Source organism: Oncorhynchus clarkii, chromosome 19, assembly GCF_045791955.1.
Source record: "Oncorhynchus clarkii lewisi isolate Uvic-CL-2024 chromosome 19, UVic_Ocla_1.0, whole genome shotgun sequence".
Classification (NCBI taxonomy): Eukaryota; Metazoa; Chordata; class Actinopteri; order Salmoniformes; family Salmonidae; genus Oncorhynchus; species Oncorhynchus clarkii.
Window position 1 is genome coordinate 45,933,432 of NC_092165.1, and position 13,697 is coordinate 45,947,128.

The 13,697-nt window shown below is 42.0% G+C and overlaps 2 protein-coding genes across 4 annotated transcripts; one reads left to right on the forward strand and one right to left on the reverse strand.

The window, feature by feature from the left end:
- The first annotated feature begins 618 nt into the window (after positions 1-618).
- On the forward strand, positions 619-4,726 carry LOC139375313 (gap junction protein beta 3). The gene is made up of 2 exons (XM_071116965.1): positions 619-747; positions 2,673-4,726. Exon 2 carries the CDS (start codon positions 2,765-2,767, stop codon positions 3,599-3,601), a length of 837 nt encoding a protein of 278 aa, XP_070973066.1. The 5' UTR covers positions 619-747; positions 2,673-2,764; the 3' UTR covers positions 3,602-4,726.
- A 1,710-nt stretch (positions 4,727-6,436) lies between these two features.
- Positions 6,437-13,105, reverse strand: LOC139375311 (hydroxymethylglutaryl-CoA lyase, mitochondrial-like). Of its 3 annotated transcripts, XR_011627778.1 has the most exons (11): positions 12,978-13,105; positions 12,572-12,661; positions 12,246-12,353; positions 11,950-12,045; positions 11,584-11,732; positions 11,352-11,415; positions 10,995-11,183; positions 10,759-10,884; positions 9,733-10,497; positions 9,132-9,317; positions 6,437-7,638 (listed from the first exon to the last, which is right to left on the reverse strand). XR_011627778.1 is itself a non-coding variant. In XM_071116964.1 (9 exons), exons 1-9 carry the CDS (start codon positions 13,074-13,076, stop codon positions 10,396-10,398), a joined length of 1,023 nt encoding a protein of 340 aa, XP_070973065.1. In that variant the 5' UTR covers positions 13,077-13,105; the 3' UTR covers positions 9,548-10,395. The 3 variants fall into 3 exon arrangements, 1 of the variants encoding a protein (XP_070973065.1); XR_011627777.1 differs by having other exon boundaries at positions 6,437-9,317; XM_071116964.1 differs by lacking the exons at positions 6,437-7,638; positions 9,132-9,317 and having other exon boundaries at positions 9,548-10,497.
- Between the last annotated feature and the right edge of the window lie 592 nt (positions 13,106-13,697).

A 13,697-nucleotide genomic window follows, 5' to 3' on the forward strand; every position in this document is an offset into this window, starting at 1 on the left:
ACTTTCCACCAATCGGGTGTGAGGAACAGCAGAAGAACAACAACTGTTATTCACCTCTGGGTGTGGTGGTCTCTTACTTTAGTGGAGGGCTGGAGGCCTTCTGGAACACATGTTAACTGGAAGAAAGGACTGTGCATTGAAACTATTTATTGTGTTAGTATTTTTTTTACATTTGGTTTGAGTATGTAATATTGTAGTTCTTTCATCAACACATTATTAGGCTAATCCATTGTTGTCACTAAGAATCACCTGACATTAACCATAATATCTGAGCTCTAATTGATGGACACAGTAAACTATATAAAATGGGTCTATTTGCTTTTGTGCTAGTAAGGGAATAACACAGGATAGTTTAATAATTAGCCAAACCAGATGTGTTTTTATTGTATTTTACATATAATATGCCATGAGAAGGACAAATTCACAATTTCTTTATCATTGTAAAAGTGCAGTCTGGACTGTCAGGAGGCAGATATCTATCGAACTAGTGTGATTAGTGGATGCATCAGACCGATTAGAAAAGAGCGAAGAGTTGTGTATTCCAGCGAAAAAAATCAGTAAATCCTAAAGCTACAAGAATTTTTTCCCCCACCCACAGGCATAGTCCAAAGACCCATTACTCAAGACAACGACGTTCTACCTGTAGAGCGGGCTAAATCTCTGCGTACAACGAATTAACCCAAGATAAATCTACAGAAAAAAGAAGTGATTTATGAACAAAAGCACAAACGGATTAACATTTGTTAAGTAAGTGGAATGTAGGCTATCTATTTTTTAAATGTAATTTGTTACTTACTTTTGGTGTGTGAATGAGTTGAGCATGGGGTGTAGGCATTTGTATTGTTTTATTGCGTTGATGTTGAATTGTAGACTACGTTTTGACATGCGTCACCTATTCAATTGACGTTGTTTGACAAAATTCGGGGAGATTTACCGTACATTGTACCAACGTATCATAAAAGTTTATACAGCCACCTGAAAATGCGCAATAGAAGAGGTTATGAGTAAAAGCTAGTTTGATGAAGAATCATGGTGCCTGTACGTTGAACTGTATCCATTCCTTTTTGGGGGATAATGTTGGAACAGTTCACATTGGCTTTATACCAACATGTTACATTTTTAAGCAGGCATGAGCAATGAGGAGAACAAAGAAAAACATAGAGAAAGATGATGGGCACTGATGTCCTTCCCTGTACAGCCAAACTGATTTATTAGGAAAATCATACTTATCCAATATCACAGACATCCCAACTGTTATAGCTAGGTCGGTGTGTGGTAAAGCAAATTAAAACAAGATCTACTATAGCAGCATGTGCCTTCATTTGCGTTCCCACCTTGCTCAATTGTAATTTCCCCCCCAAAATTCGAATTGATCAATTGCCACATTTACAGTGCATTCGGAAAGTATTCAGACACCTTGACTTTTTCCACATTTTGTTACGTTACAGCCTTATTCTAAAATGTATTAAATGAAATACCCCATAATGACAAAACAGGTTTTTAGAAATGTTTGCAAATGTATTACAAATAAATACCCGATTTACAAACAGTACCAGTCAAAAGTTTGGACACACCTACTCATTCCAGGGGTTTTCTTTATTTTTACTCATTTCTACATAAAGTCACCGAAAGACTCTCAGACCATGAGCAACAAGATTCTCTGGTCTGATGAAACCAAGATTGAACTCTTTGGCCTGAATGCCAAGCATCATGCCTGGAAGAAACCTGGCACCATCCCTACAGTGAAGCATGGTGGTGGCAGTTTTTCAGCGGCAGGGACTGGGAGACTATTCAGGATCAAGGGAAAGATGAATGGAGCAAATTACAGAGAGATCCTTGATGAAAACCTGCTCCAGAGTGCTCAGGACCTCAGACTGGGGCGAAGGTTCACCTTCCAACAGGACAACGTCCCTAAGCACACAGCCAAGACAACGCAGGAGTGACTTCAGGACAAGTCTCAATGTCTTTGAGTGGGCCAGCCAGAACCCGATCTTGAACCCGATCGAACATCTCTGGAAAGACCTGAAAATAGCCCCATCCAACCTGACAGAACTTGAGAAGATCTGCAGAGAAGAATGGGAGAAACTCCCCAAATACAGGTGTGCAGAGGTGCGTCAGAGGTGCTTCAACAAAGTACTGAGTAAAGGGTCTGAATACTTATCTAAATGTGATATTTTTTATTTTATTTTTATAAATGTTCAAACATTTCTAAAAACCTGTTTTTGCTTTGTCATTATGGGGTATTGTGTGTAGATTGAGGGGGGAAACGGTTTAATCAATTTTAGAATAAGGCTGTAATGTAACAAAATGTGGAAAAATTCAAAAGGTCTGAATACTTTCCGAATGCACTGTACCTGTGTGTAAACCTTTTGGTTGTGAAACCTTCTCAGGTAAATATTACAAGGATAAAAGGTGATCTTTGTTGACAAAGTTAACTTTATATGCATGTCAACATGTGGGATATGTGGAAATATACTAATGACAAATCTATTGAAAAGGGGAAACAAAATGCCAGTGCATTCAAGTTAATTTCTCAAAAAATAGATATTATACTTCTGGTTTCTATAAAAGGCACATCAAAGTAATAGCAATACACCCAACAATCTTTAAGTGTTTGTGAAATTAATTCATACCATACCATATATTGATGCCTCTCTCTTTTATCTACTCAGGTTGCTCCAGTAATCCATAGTAGTAATCCATAGTAATCAAACTAAAGAAAGCTCATTCTAAAAAGGTGGGCTGTCAACATCCAGCCCCAATCATGGATTGGAAGACCTTCCAAGCCCTCCTGAGTGGGGTGAATAAGTACTCCACTGCGTTCGGCCGTATCTGGCTCTCTGTGGTGTTTGTGTTCAGGGTAATGGTGTACGTGGTGGCGGCAGAACGCGTGTGGGGCGATGAGCAGAAGGACTTTGACTGCAACACCAAGCAGCCCGGCTGTGCTAACGTCTGTTACGACCACTACTTCCCCATCTCCCACATCCGCCTATGGGCCCTGCAGCTCATCTTCGTCACCTGCCCCTCCTTGATGGTGGTGATGCATGTGGCGTATCGCGATGAACGTGAGCGGAAGTACCACGCCAAGCATGGCAACAAGGCCAAGCTGTACGAGAACACAGGCAAAAAGCACGGCGGCCTCTGGTGGACCTACCTACTCAGCCTCTTCGTCAAGACAGGCATCGAGATCTCCTTCCTATACATCCTCCACAAAATCTATGACAGCTTCTACCTGCCCCGGCTGGTCAAGTGTGAGGTCAGCCCATGCCCCAATCAGGTGGACTGCTACATCGGCCACCCCACAGAGAAGAAGGTCTTCACCTACTTCATGGTGGGCGCCTCGGCCCTCTGCATCGTGCTCAACGTCTGTGAGATCATCTACCTCATCTCCAAGGGCATCGCTCGCAAAGCACAAAAGATGAAGAGAAGAAAGCGCACCTTGGCCTTGCATGAACGGTACAACAAGGAAAATTCCTGCAGCGACTGCAGCACTCTACCTATGTCTCGGCTGGAGAAACAATCCTTAAATCCCCAGTTTCCAGGCCACCTACAAGCCACCTTACCGGCTCATATGCATGCTTCTGCCCCTAACCTGTCCTAGAGTGGATGTCCACTCTATCCCAAGACTGAACCAAACATTAAGGCCTATGGAGCCAGGCCTCACCTTATTGGTCAAGCCTGTATGAGAGACAGACTTTTCTCAAAGTCTCTACTGCCTTAGCTATTACTGCCTTATACTGCCATGGAGCAAGGCTTTGTATTGATGTACATGACCCTGGGGCTAGACAAGCCTGTCATGAGCCACATTCCATTTTATACAACTAAACTCTTACTGCCAGACTGAATAACCAACCATTCCAACCCATTTCCCTTTACTATCAACGTTTCCCTTTCAATGCAACATAGCGAAACAAAATGAACTATGCAAGAGTTAGCATGCAAAACTACTGTCACTATGCAATACATTTTTTGTAGGCAAAACGCATCGGAGTAGGATTCTATTGCATTGACACGCATGACTCAGACCGTACTCTACACAGACCGGTGTGGCATAACCAATCAGAGCTGCAGTAGGCCTATTTATTGGTTTATGGCCAATATACATTGTGCATAAGAAGGGCTGTTCTTAAGCACGACGCAATGCGGAGTGCCTGGACACAGTCCTTAGCCGTGATATATTTGCCATATACCACAAACCCCCGAAGTGCCTTATTGCTATTATAAACTGGTTACCAATGTAATTAGAACAGTCTGATATACCACAGCTTTCAGCCAGTCAGCATTCAGAGCTCGAACCACCCAGTTTATAAATGCAAATTGATCATTGCCATGTATGGATCTGTGCCATTCGCTTTGAACTTGACTGTGTTTACAGCATGAGCGGTCGTGAGTAGATGCGCTTTTTTATTTATCAAAGCCAGACATGCATGTAGACACGTGTGCACATTTTGTTCATATCCTTTGCTAGTTAGTGAGTTATTAGCCCAGTTATAAATCATTTGTAGTCAGCAATGGGGGAGTGATTGCTTCATACAAGAGCACAAAACGTGTACATTTCTTTGAAAATATGAGTGGAGTATGAGCTTTTTTTTTGTCTTAAAGGGGCAGTGTTGTATTTTGAGACAGGTTTGACTAAGCTAAGTAGCCAATAGGCAGCAGAGGGTAACATAATTTTTCTTATTCTCTGTAATAATGGTATGGGAATAATACTGCATGTTATTTTGTAAAGTGGTTTCTTACATCAAACAATACAATAACCTTTTCAGTCACCTCATTGTCTAAAGGACAAGGTAATGTCAAGCCCTGCATGTTTTCTTTTAAGTCTCATGGAATGTAGGGCTACATTGAACATCACACATTGGCTGCTACTGTAGGGTGAATGATAGAACAGCTATTTCAATGTTAAAATGTTATGAGATGCACTTTCTCCATTGTTTTTGATGGTAGGCCACTCTGGTAGGTCTACATTATGATCAAATAGCCACAGTAGCCTTCTTGACCACCGTCTGAACCTGAAACTTAAAGTGGGTACAGCCTCAGCATTCACATTAAACGCGCGCTGGAAGTTGCACAGAATTTTCACAACGGTCAAGTTTGCGCTCAGCAGACATGAAATTTGCTCAGTGCCCAAAAATATTTGAGGGAACAGGTGGGAGGGCGAAGAGTGAAATGCTCATAGGGAACTATTTTGTCAGAGTGACAAGCATGTATTCAAGACACACCTGGCGGAGGTATTCACCCACATCACCAATACTTTGGAGGTGTGCTAAGGCGCTCTAGAAACAGAGACTACTAGAAAGAAAATGCATTTCAGAGATTTGCTTATTAATTACTGAAATGTGTTGTTTCTTGCCTCAAAGACATTTGTATACTCTCTGTTTTATGACTTCAATATGAGACAACAGAATGATAACAAATATCTTTGCTTTGACAGTGTTGGTGCAAGATTAGTCTAAACTGGACAGTGGCTTACCACTACTTGGCAATGGTGCACCAACATAATTAATCATTTATTTAAAGCATGCATTCTAATAGAAGCTCCTCTATCATTTAATCACTTTTTAAATTGTTTTACTCTATTACAAGACTACATCTGCATGGTTCCTCTCATATTTATGTTGTAATGCCACAACAGATTGTCTGTGTTTGTACATGTTTGTACACAAATGTTCCTCATCCAAGGCCTATGTTGATTCAAATGAGAAACAAGGAATGTTGCTGTTTAATTTATCAAGTCCACGTATGCAAGTAAATGCTGGCATCTTGGAAAGCTGGAGCACAAAATCTGACTACAGAGTAAAGTGGATAAAACAGTGTTTCTCAGTGAACAATGGTGTGGACACCTGATAGCCTCACATGGTCAGGAACAGAACCTTCACAATCAGCTTCAAACTTCTGTTTTGTACATTATTTTTTATTCATATTTATTCATATTACAGTAGTGGGCTTCATTCCTGTTCCTGTTTCACTTTATCTGGAAAGTTACTCTTCAGGTAACTCGGTATTCAGTAATATTCGATATTTGGCCCCATTTCTGTCTGACTTAGCCTGAGTGACTAGATCAGAACATATCTAATCAGGACCTTAAAACAGCCCCACGTGACATACAGGACCAAGCCAGCAGCACGGGGCAATGAAGTCCTGTTATACAGGATGTTTCATTCATTAATGTACACACATGCACAGAGAGTGAATAGATGTTCCCAACACAGTCTTGGTTTTTGGCATACCATTGCTTTAGGATAAAGTTTCATTTAGAAGTCAGAATTTCTCTGATGTTTATGTCCAAGTCATTGTTGGCTCATACGTACAGTGCCTTGCGAAAGTATTCGGCCCCCTTGAACTTTGCGACCTTTTGCCACATTTCATGCTTCAAACATAAAGATATAAAACTGTATTTTTTTGTGAAGAATCAACAACAAGTGGGACACAATCATGAAGTGGAACGACATTTATTGGATATTTCAAACTTTTTTAACAAATCAAAAACTGAAAAATTGGGCGTGCAAAATTATTCAGCCCCTTTTACTTTCAGTGCAGCAAACTCTCTCCAGAAGTTCAGTGAGGATCTCTGAATGATCCAATGTTGACCTAAATGACTAATGATGATAAATACAATCCACCTGTGTGTAATCAAGTCTCCGTATAAATGCACCTGCACTGTGATAGTCTCAGAGGCCCGTTAAAAGCGCAGAGAGCATCATGAAGAACAAGGAACACACCAGGCAGGTCCGAGATACTGTTGTGAAGAAGTTTAAAGGCGGATTTGGATACAAAAATATTTCCCAAGCTTTAAACATCCCAAGGAGCACTGTGCAAGCAATAATATTGAAATGGAAGGAGTATCAGACCACTGCAAATCTACCAAGACCTGGCCGTCCCTCTAAACTTTCAGCTCATACAAGGAGAAGACTGATCAGAGATGCAGCCAAGAGGCCCATGATCACTCTGGATGAACTGCAGAGATCTACAGCTGAGGCGGGAGACTCTGTCCATAGGACAACAATCAGTCGTATATTGCACAAATCTGGCCTTTATGGAAGAGTGGCAAGAAGAAAGCCATTTCTTAAAGATATCCTCTGAAGTGTAAGCAAGCTAAAGGAATCTCAGTATAGCAAGTCCAGCTTCTTCGTCAGGTTCTCTGTCGCTTACTACTAGGTGTGGAAGACAAACACTGCCTGTTTGTTCTGTATCACTTGCTTTACATTAAGTGCAAAATCCCAACCTCTCAGAACATGACTCAACCATTACCTCCCACCACTGAGATGACGGTTAGGGTTCCATTCAATCAGTATCGCTTAAGCGTTACAGATTGCGTGATCTAAATTTTCGACTGAGCAGACATATGCAGCGTTTACTGTGAATGCAGTCTCCGCTAACATGGGAACATTGCCTTTACATTTCTATCACGCTGTAACACTGAACTTCAGCGATACAGATTAAATCCAGCCCTTAGTCCATAGAAGACTCCGATTCGATTCCTGTACAGTACGTCCTATGGTTTACAAGTATCTCAATGGTACTGCCTTTGATTGGTTTTGAAGTGCCATGAATTAATTATTATATACAGTGGGGCAAAAAAGTATTTAGTCAACCACCAATTGTGCAAGTTCTCCCACTTAAAAAGATGAGAGAGGCCTGTAATTTTCATCATAGGTACACTTCAACTATGACAGACAAAATTAGAAGAAAAAAATCCAGAAAATCACATTGTAGGATTTTTAATGAATGTATTTGCAAATGATGGTGGAAAATAAGTATTTGGTCAATAACAAAAGTTTATCTCAATACTTTGTTATATACCCTTTGTTGGCAATGACAGAGGTCAAACATTTTCTGTAAGTCTTCACAAGGTTTTCACACACTATTGCTGGTATTTTGGCCCATTCCTCCATGCAGATCTCCTCTAGAGCAGTGATGTTTTGGGGCTGTTGCTGGGCAACATGGACTTTCAACTCCCTCCGAAGATTTTCTATGGGGTTGAGATCTGGAGACTGGTTAGGCCACTCCAGGACCTTGAAATGCTTCTTACGAAGCTACTCCTTCGTTGCCCGGGCGGTGTGTTTGGGATCATTGTCATGCTGAAAGACCCAGCCACGTTTCATCTTCAATGCCCTTGCTGATGGAAGGAGGTTTCCACTCAAAAATCACACGATACATGGCCCCATTGATTCTTTCCTTTACACGGATCAGTCGTCCTGGTCCCTTTGCAGAAAAACAGCCCCAAAGCATGATGTTTCCACCCCCATGCTTTACAGTAGGTATGGTGTTCTTTGGATGCAACTCAGCATTCTTTGTCCTCCAAACACGACGAGTTGAGTTTTTACCAAAAAGTTATATTTTGGTTTCATCTGACCATATGACATTCTCCCAATCTTCTTCTGGATCATCCAAATGCTCTCTAGCAAACTTCAGACGGGCCTGGACATGTACTGGCTTAAGCAGGGGGACACGTCTGGCACTGCAGGATTTGAGTCCCTGGCGGCGTAGTGTGTTACTGATGGTAGGCTTTGTTACTTTGGTCCCAGCTCTCTGCAGGTCATTCACTAGGTCCTCCCGTGTGGTTCTGGGATTTTTGCTCACCGTTCTTGTGATCATTTTGACCCCACGGGGTGAGATCTTGCGTGGAGCCCCAGATCGAGGGAGATTATCAGTGGCCTTGTATGTCTTCCATTTCCTAATAATTGCTCCCACAGTTGATTTCTTCAAACCAAGCTGCTTACCTATTGCAGATTCAGTCTTCCCAGCCTGGTGCAGGTCTACAATTTTGTTTCTGGTGTCCTTTGACAGCTCTTTGGTCTTGGCCATAGTGGAGTTTGGAGTGTGACTGTTTAAGGTTGTGGACAGGTGTCTTTTATACTGATAACAAGTTCAAACAGGTGCCATTAATACAGGTAACAAGTGGAGGACAGAGAAGCCTCTTAAAGAAGAAGTTACAGGTCTGTGAGAGCCAGAAATCTTGCTTGTTTGTAGGTGACCAGATACTTATTTTCCACCATAATTTGCAAATAAATTCATTAAAAATCCTACAATGTGATTTTCTGGATTTTCCCCCTAATTTTATCAGTCATGGTTGAAGGGTACCTATGATGAAAATTACAGGCCTCTCTCATCTTTTTAAGTGGGAGAACTTGCACAATTGGTGGCGGACTAAATACTTTTTTGCCCCACTGTATTCTTTAACCTTTTTTAACTAGGCAAGTCAGTTAAGAACAAATTCTTATTTACAATGACAGCCTAGGAACAGTTGTTCAGGGGCAGAACGGCAGCTTTTTACCTTGTCAGCTCAGGGATTCGATCTAGCAACCTTTTGGTTACTGGCCCAACGCACTAGGCTACCTGCCGCCCCAATGTGGATTCCTCAACTAGTCTAGTGTTATAAACTCACCAGAACTCTAGGTGATTCATCTCTATGTCCTGGTTGGGTAGGCAGTGTCATGTTTCATCATGTGTCATATTTCGGCTACACTTCCGTAGCTGTGTCACAGACACTGGCTGTGTAAATGCACAATGCCATTTGTTCAATTAAATATGCATAACACATTCATTAAAGAGTAAGTATTTTTATTTATTTAAATACAGCAAAGAATTTAGCTTCCTTAGATTTATGATAAACTTTTCTAACAGCGTCATTTCAGAAGTGCAACCTTTTACAATAAATATTTACATTCACAATGAGACACACCAAAACCGAGAATTAAACAGACGAAAACATTCAAATTCTATTCCAACTGCTGGAATGACGGACTTTACTGCCCTAATATGGTAGGTTTGCAAATCCCAAGTGGTTTTCAAGGAAGGATAGTCGGAAGATTTGGAAGATGACAATAACAAACATGACAACACAATGGCTAAATCCTGTGACTCCCCGTCCCATAATATAAATCAATTTGTTGATTCTCATCAATAGATCTGTTTTCTATTCCACTCTGCAAACATCAAGGTCTGTTTGTACACCCAAATGGTCAATACAACAATAACTGTCAATAATACCTTCATTTAACTTTCTGTTGATTCAAGTTTGGTATGAGATACATATTCAACAGCATAATTTACTCTGAATAAACCGTTTGTGCATTTGCAATGAACATGTAACACACAGAGGGAGAGGACAACAAGGCACCGGGTGTATGGAGGACATGAGAAGAATGAGAAGGCACCACTTGAGCAAGGCTTTCCAACTATTTGGATGTTTTCATTTATAAGAAAGGTACTTGACTTATATCAAATAACGGAACACACAGTTCTTACAACCGCTTTTACCTACAGCTAAATCAAAGTATTTTACATCTAAGTGGCACAGGTGTGTGTGTGCCTTGCCTTGGTAATGCCTTCTGGCCATGTCTGTAGGTATCATTTGTGACATCCCTCTTATAGGCCTTCGTGGAGCCAGGTTCAGAGTTTGCAGGTTGCCTGGGCCACTTTAGAGCTAGTCTTTCTGTTCAGGGAACGACAGATGAACGCTCCAGCATCCATCAGCTTGGGCAGGTCCACTCCCTGAGACAGAGGGAGAAGGAGGACAACAGAGTCACACACTGAAACAGGGAACTTTACATGTGTACTGACCAGTTTAAAAAGGGAACTGGGACTCCTCCAGGTCAAACGTGTTGTGTTAAAAGTAAACACTGAAGACAATTCATTTTTCAATACACAGGAAGTAGAACATTTTCTCGTTACAGATTGCCAGACTATTGGACTGAGGGAGGAAGTGAAAGAGGGAGACTGATAAAGAAAGAGTGGGAAGAGGTGAATTCTCACCGTCTGAATGCCGAGTCCATGCAGCATGTACACCACATCCTCTGTGGCCACATTCCCAGAAGCCCCTTGTGCATATGGACACCCGCCCAGGCCAGCCACAGATGAGTCCACAACGCTGATGCCCATCTGCAAAAACAAACAACATCTTCATGCCAAAAGTATTGCAGTACTTTTTATACACCAAATCAGAGGAGTCCTCTATATTGCACTCAGTTTCAGGTCTTACTGTGCAGTACCTGCAGGGCGATGAGGATGTTGGCCAGAGCCTGACCATAGGTGTCATGGCAGTGGACTGCCAAGGCGTCAACAGGCACCTCCCTGCTCACTGCCTCCAGCAACTCAGCCATGCCGCCCGGTGTACCCACACCTATGGTGTCGCCCAGAGAGATCTCATAGCAACCCATGGAATACAGACGCTTGGCTACCTGCATTAGAGGAAGCAACAGGTGAAATCTTCAAGCAGGTTTAAACCTCTATGACACTGTTAATAAAATCTATTTGGAGTATAATTACATTTATATGGGAAGATGAAGAGACAGTTCTCAGTGACAAGTAATATAATGCTGGGCTTGGTCTGAGTCAGAGGAACTCACCTGAGCCACTTTGTCTGGTGACACCTGGCCCTCATATGGGCATCCCAGCACGCATGACACATACCTGAGGGAACAGAGCAAGGAGGTGAGACTGATGCCCTGAAGTCAAACAACATGACGTCTTAGAGAACTGTAAACAACCCTACAGCATTTGACAGACTTTCCCATTGAAAATCACGACCGCTCCCATTTTCTTCCTCTGCCTCTCCCTATGTCTGTCTGTCAATCTTACCCTCTGACTCGCACACCGGCCTCTTTGGCTGCTTTGGTGACCTCCTCAAAGCGCTGCAGGCTCTCATCCACAGAGCAGTTGATGTTCTTCTTACTAAACAGCTCAGAAGCAGCCCCAAATATGGCCACCTCTGCTGCTCCTGCCTTCACCTGAGAAAATAACCAGCAACATACTTGCTCAATACCTACAGTCTAAAAATACCACAGTGCTTACAATGGTTTAATAATTAGCTTTGATGGAATTATTAAGTTACTGAGTTACATGAGTTACTCAAACATCTCTGTGTTTCTGTTATGTGTATATTTGATGTTGAGGTGACACAGTAAACACAGTAACAGGTGCATGGAGCCAATCAGAGGTATGTACAGCTGCCTGGAAGCCCTTGAGGTTGGGGGTCAGTACGGGATAGGACACACCAGGCCGTCTGTTGATCCCCTTCATCACCTCTACCTGGTCGGCCATCTGTCAATCAGGAGGGACAGGACACATCACAAATGATGCAATTGCAACTATTTTCATAGTTGAATGAATACAGTATCCATGATACACATCTGTAAAGCAAACTATGGTCGTCACATGGACACCGATATTCAGTGATGATCTGGAATATACAATGTGAAAGGACATGTTGTTGAGTAAACAAAACACTCTAGTAAGCTCACCTGTGGGACCCATTCTGGAGAGACAAAGCTTGTGGCTTCAATGACACGAAGGCCTGCCTCTGAGAGCATGTCAATCAGGTGAATCTTAACTTCAGTAGGGACAAGAGTCTAACAGGGACAGCAGGAGAGAGACATGAGTTATGACAATAACATCTACAACAGGTGACTTTTCACAGTTCCCCAGAACTGTAAAAATACTTCCTGGTTCCTCATGAGTTTAAGCGACACCGACCCAGCCACACCTGATCTATTCAATGCACCACAAAAAAATATGTAATTCACCCAAAAAAAGCATAACATCCTAATAATGTGGAATACTACTACACCTTTTCATTCTGAAGACCATCTCTGGGTCCAACCTCCACTATCTTTACCCTCTGTGGGAGAGCCTTCCCTGCAGATGCACCAACTTGAACCTGTCAACAACAGAGGTAAGTGTGAGACAGTACACGTAGCTAACTACAACACACACACACACACACACACACACACACACACACACCACATTATGGCTATGACATTGCTCGTTATACCAAAATAGAGTATTTCACACACATTTTAAAAGCGGTCTTTAGCATTAATTTTAACCAACAATTAGCTAGTACTGTAGTAATCTTAGCTAGCTAAATTAGGGTAATAACAGGCACTTGTGTTTATCAAATAAAACATGGATTTAAAATAACAAGCCACTGCACTGGAGAGACGTTGAAGAAAGAAAACACACGGACTTACTGATTTCGCCACTGCTGCTGAACAACTGAAGGATAAACATTGATGACCCATTCTAGAACCAAAAGTGCTTCTGTTGACAAATCTCATGACAGCCGCCATGTTCGTCCAGCCTTAGCAGTGACGTAAATTTCTTCTTTGGGATTGGGTTGGCAGATAGCATCCAACTTTAAGGTGCATACACCGCCACCTACTGTACTGAAGTGTGAGGCCAGCCCCGGCCTACCTACGTTAAATTCTCTTCATTATTCCTGTTCTTAGGAAAAAAATACACCACCAACTAACCCTACCCCTATATACCACTATTTCCTAAAAATTCTAATCACCACCCCATTAAGTCTTCTGCAGTAATGTCTCATACACCCAGGTTATTCTCTGCAGTTAACACCTACACTCATTAAAAACTCCCTACCCCATTCTACTACTTTGACCCTATCTGCTCCTGCACCATGCCAATGGCCTGGGAGGACGGGACACCACCACTCAACACACCCTGTAACTCTTCTGAAGTCAAATCTCGTATACTCTCAGGATTCCTCACCTTTTGACCCATCCTACTGTACTTTCTTCACTGCATCAGCATACAACAATTTCTTCTGCTGGTCCTCTACTCCACAAAAAAGTAGTACATTACTGCCACCTACTGACCAGCCCAGATATAGCCTACATTTGCACCAGGTGTAAAGTTGACTTGAAACACCTCAAATTGTTTTGAAAAGGATA

What these genes read in the sequence shown, in the direction of transcription:
- LOC139375313 (XM_071116965.1), top strand. Translation starts at nt 2,765, where the DNA reads ATGGATTGGAAGACCTTCCAAGCCCTCCTGAGTGGGGTGAATAAGTAC.
- LOC139375311 (XM_071116964.1), bottom strand. Translation starts at nt 13,076, where the DNA reads ATGGCGGCTGTCATGAGATTTGTCAACAGAAGCACTTTTGGTTCTAGA. An exon ending in ATGGTCTTCAGAATGAAAAG is followed by an intron (nt 12,354 to 12,571) that starts GTGTAGTAGTAT and finishes TGTCCCTGTTAG; the next exon opens with ACTCTTGTCCCTACTGAAGT. An exon ending in TCAAGGGCTTCCAGGCAGCT is followed by an intron (nt 11,733 to 11,949) that starts GTACATACCTCT and finishes TTATTTTCTCAG; the next exon opens with GTGAAGGCAGGAGCAGCAGA.